Below are 2541 nucleotides of genomic sequence, written 5' to 3' on the forward strand. Positions count from 1 at the left end.
TTTTTTTTTGTATTTTAGTAGAGACGGGGTTTCACCGTGTTAACCAGGATGGCCTCGATCTCCTGACCTCGTGATCCGCCCGTCTCGGCCTCCCAAAGTGCTGGGATTACAGGCTTGAGCCACCGCGCCCGGCAAGAAACATCTTTAGGACAAGTGGGGTCACTTGACCATGGACTGCACGTTCAATAGCGTTTCATCAATATTAAACTTTCTTTTTTTTTTTTTTTTTTTTGAGACGGAGTCTCGCTCTATCGCCGGGGCTGGAGTGCAGTGGCCGGATCTCAGCTCACTGCAAGCTCCGCCTCCCGGGTTCCCGCCATTCTCCTGCCTCAGCCTCCCCAGTAGCTGGGACTACAGGCGCCTGCCACCTCGTCCGGCTAGATTTTTGTATTTTTTTAGTAGAGACGGGGTTTCACCTTGTTAGCCAGGATGTTCCCGATCTCCTGACCTCGTGATCCTCCCGTTTCAGCCTCCCAAAGTGCTGGGATTACAGGCTTGAGCCACCGCGCCCGGCCTCATCAATATTAAACTTTCTGAGTGGGATAATTTACGGAGATGATGTAGGAGAATGCCTTGTTCTTTTTTTTTTTTTTTTTGAGATGGAGTCTCGCTCTGTCACCCAGGCTGGAGTGCAAAGGTGCGATCTCGGTTCACCGCAACCTCCGCCTCCCGGGTTCAAGCGATTCCCCTGCCTCAACGTCCCAAGTAGTTGCGATTACAGGCGCCCGCCACCACACTCGGCTAATTTTTGTACTTTTAGTTGAGAGGCGGTTTCCATGTTGGCCAGTCTGGTCTCGTGGCCAGTCTGATCACCTCAGTGATCTGCCCACCTCGGCCTCCCAAAGTGCTGGGATTACAGGAGTGAGCCACCGCGCCCAACCGATGCCTTGTTTTTGGGAGATGTGTACTAAAGAATTAAAATGTAAAGGCGAACTGTCAAAATATCTGCAATTAATTCTCCAATCAGGGAGGAAACAAAGCAAGGGGGCAAACAGAGCAAAATGCTAACTAGTGGTGAATCGAGGTGAGGGGCATCTAGGCGTTCTGTACCATGTTCTTGCAACTTTTCTGAAGGTCTGAACTTCTCAAAATACAAGGGACAGGGTAGAGAGCTGCTGCAATGTAACTTTGTAGAGAGGAAACGCCCGCGTCTGGAGCTCATTCCCGCGTTTCTTCAGTCCGTCTTTAAAGTCGCCACTCCGGGTCTTGCTTTTCGCCTCTTCACAGCACAGTAAAGTTCTCAGCCTCTGCCGCCCAGTATGTCCGGCGCTGATGAAAGGAACGAATGGGATGCCTACGACGATTTTGCAACGAAGAAAACTGCATTTGGGCCCAGTCGGTACGATCACAAGTTGGCGGGGCGGAGATTCGAACCAACATCTATGAACGAGCTCTGGTCCTGACTGGTCCGCACCGCGTCCCTGCATCTGTAACGTGGGGTCGACCCCTCCAGCAGCGTTCCAGAGCTCCGGCCCGAACCGCGCTACGGGCGTCACCTGGAGTGTCTCTAATGCCGACGTTCCACCCTCACAACAACCCCATCTGAGAAGGGGAAACCGAGGCTTCATCGCAAAGCCATAAGGTGGCCTGTCGCCGCCGGAACCCGGAGCCCGCGCACTCCCCTAGAACCGCTTCCTCCCCAGCCAGCGCAGGCCAGGGTCCAGCCGCGTTGCCGCGGAAACCGCTTCCCAGCACCACCCGCGGCAGTTGAGCCGACGCAGGCGCAGCAGCAGCCGCGGGGGACGCCCGGGGCATGGGGGCCCCGATGAAAGGACAACTTGGGCCTCGGGGTCCTTTTCTGTCCTGAAACTCGACGCCGTCCTGCCCCAGCCCAGCCCGACCACCGTTTTCCTGTACCTGTTGGTAAGAGAATCGCTGCTGCTCCTGGGTCTCCGCCTCCTCCTCCATTACTGCGTGCCGACCCTGGGCAAATGCAGGAGGGCCTAGAAGGGGCGGTGGTGCGAGGCCAGGTCGGATATTCCCGCCGCGGCGCGAGCGACGGGCTGCGCGGGCGGACAAAGTACGCAGCTCCGCCCTGTCTCGCGCGCCCCCTGGCGGCGCTCCGTTGAGGGAACTCCGCCGTCGGCCTCCAGCCAGGCCCCTGCTCAGGTTTCTCAACGGAGGTGGCCGGGCGAGGCGGAGACATGACCACCCAGGTCACTGCTGCACCCCAGAGCCTAATTCAGCACCTGGCACAGCGCTGAGCACCACTCTCCGCGAAACACGTGTGTGCATAGGTGTTCCAGTCGAGTGTAAAGGATGCATAGCCCACGATTTACAGATCATGTAACGCAGTACACATTATCAAGAGCTCCAAGCACCTGTACCTCAGGTGTATCTTGCAAAATCCACCATCAACTTTATCATTCTATCACCAACAGTAGCGTCACAAAGTCAGACTACAATGAATGGAACGCCCGGTGACCTCATTCAGCGAGTGGAACAGGAACTGCCTTGTTGCCATCGACAGGAGTATAATTCTGACACGAGTGTTACTGCTTTTCCTTTATGTTAACAATGAAATGAAACCATCAAACCCAA

At 55.5% G+C, this 2541-nt stretch overlaps 1 protein-coding gene across 1 annotated transcript in view; it reads right to left on the reverse strand.

Moving 5' to 3' along the window:
* The window catches only part of CENPS (centromere protein S), a 15897-nt gene extending 13500 nt beyond the window's left edge, over positions 1–2397 (reverse strand). Inside the window, exon 1 of the mRNA XM_026449769.2 lies at positions 1858–2397. Coding sequence (XP_026305554.1) covers positions 1858–1908 — 51 coding nt within the window. The 5' untranslated portion in view covers positions 1909–2397. The remainder of the gene's footprint in view (positions 1–1857) is intronic.
* Between the last annotated feature and the right edge of the window lie 144 nt (positions 2398–2541).

Source organism: Piliocolobus tephrosceles, chromosome 1, assembly GCF_002776525.5.
Source record: "Piliocolobus tephrosceles isolate RC106 chromosome 1, ASM277652v3, whole genome shotgun sequence".
Taxonomy (NCBI): Eukaryota; Metazoa; Chordata; class Mammalia; order Primates; family Cercopithecidae; genus Piliocolobus; species Piliocolobus tephrosceles.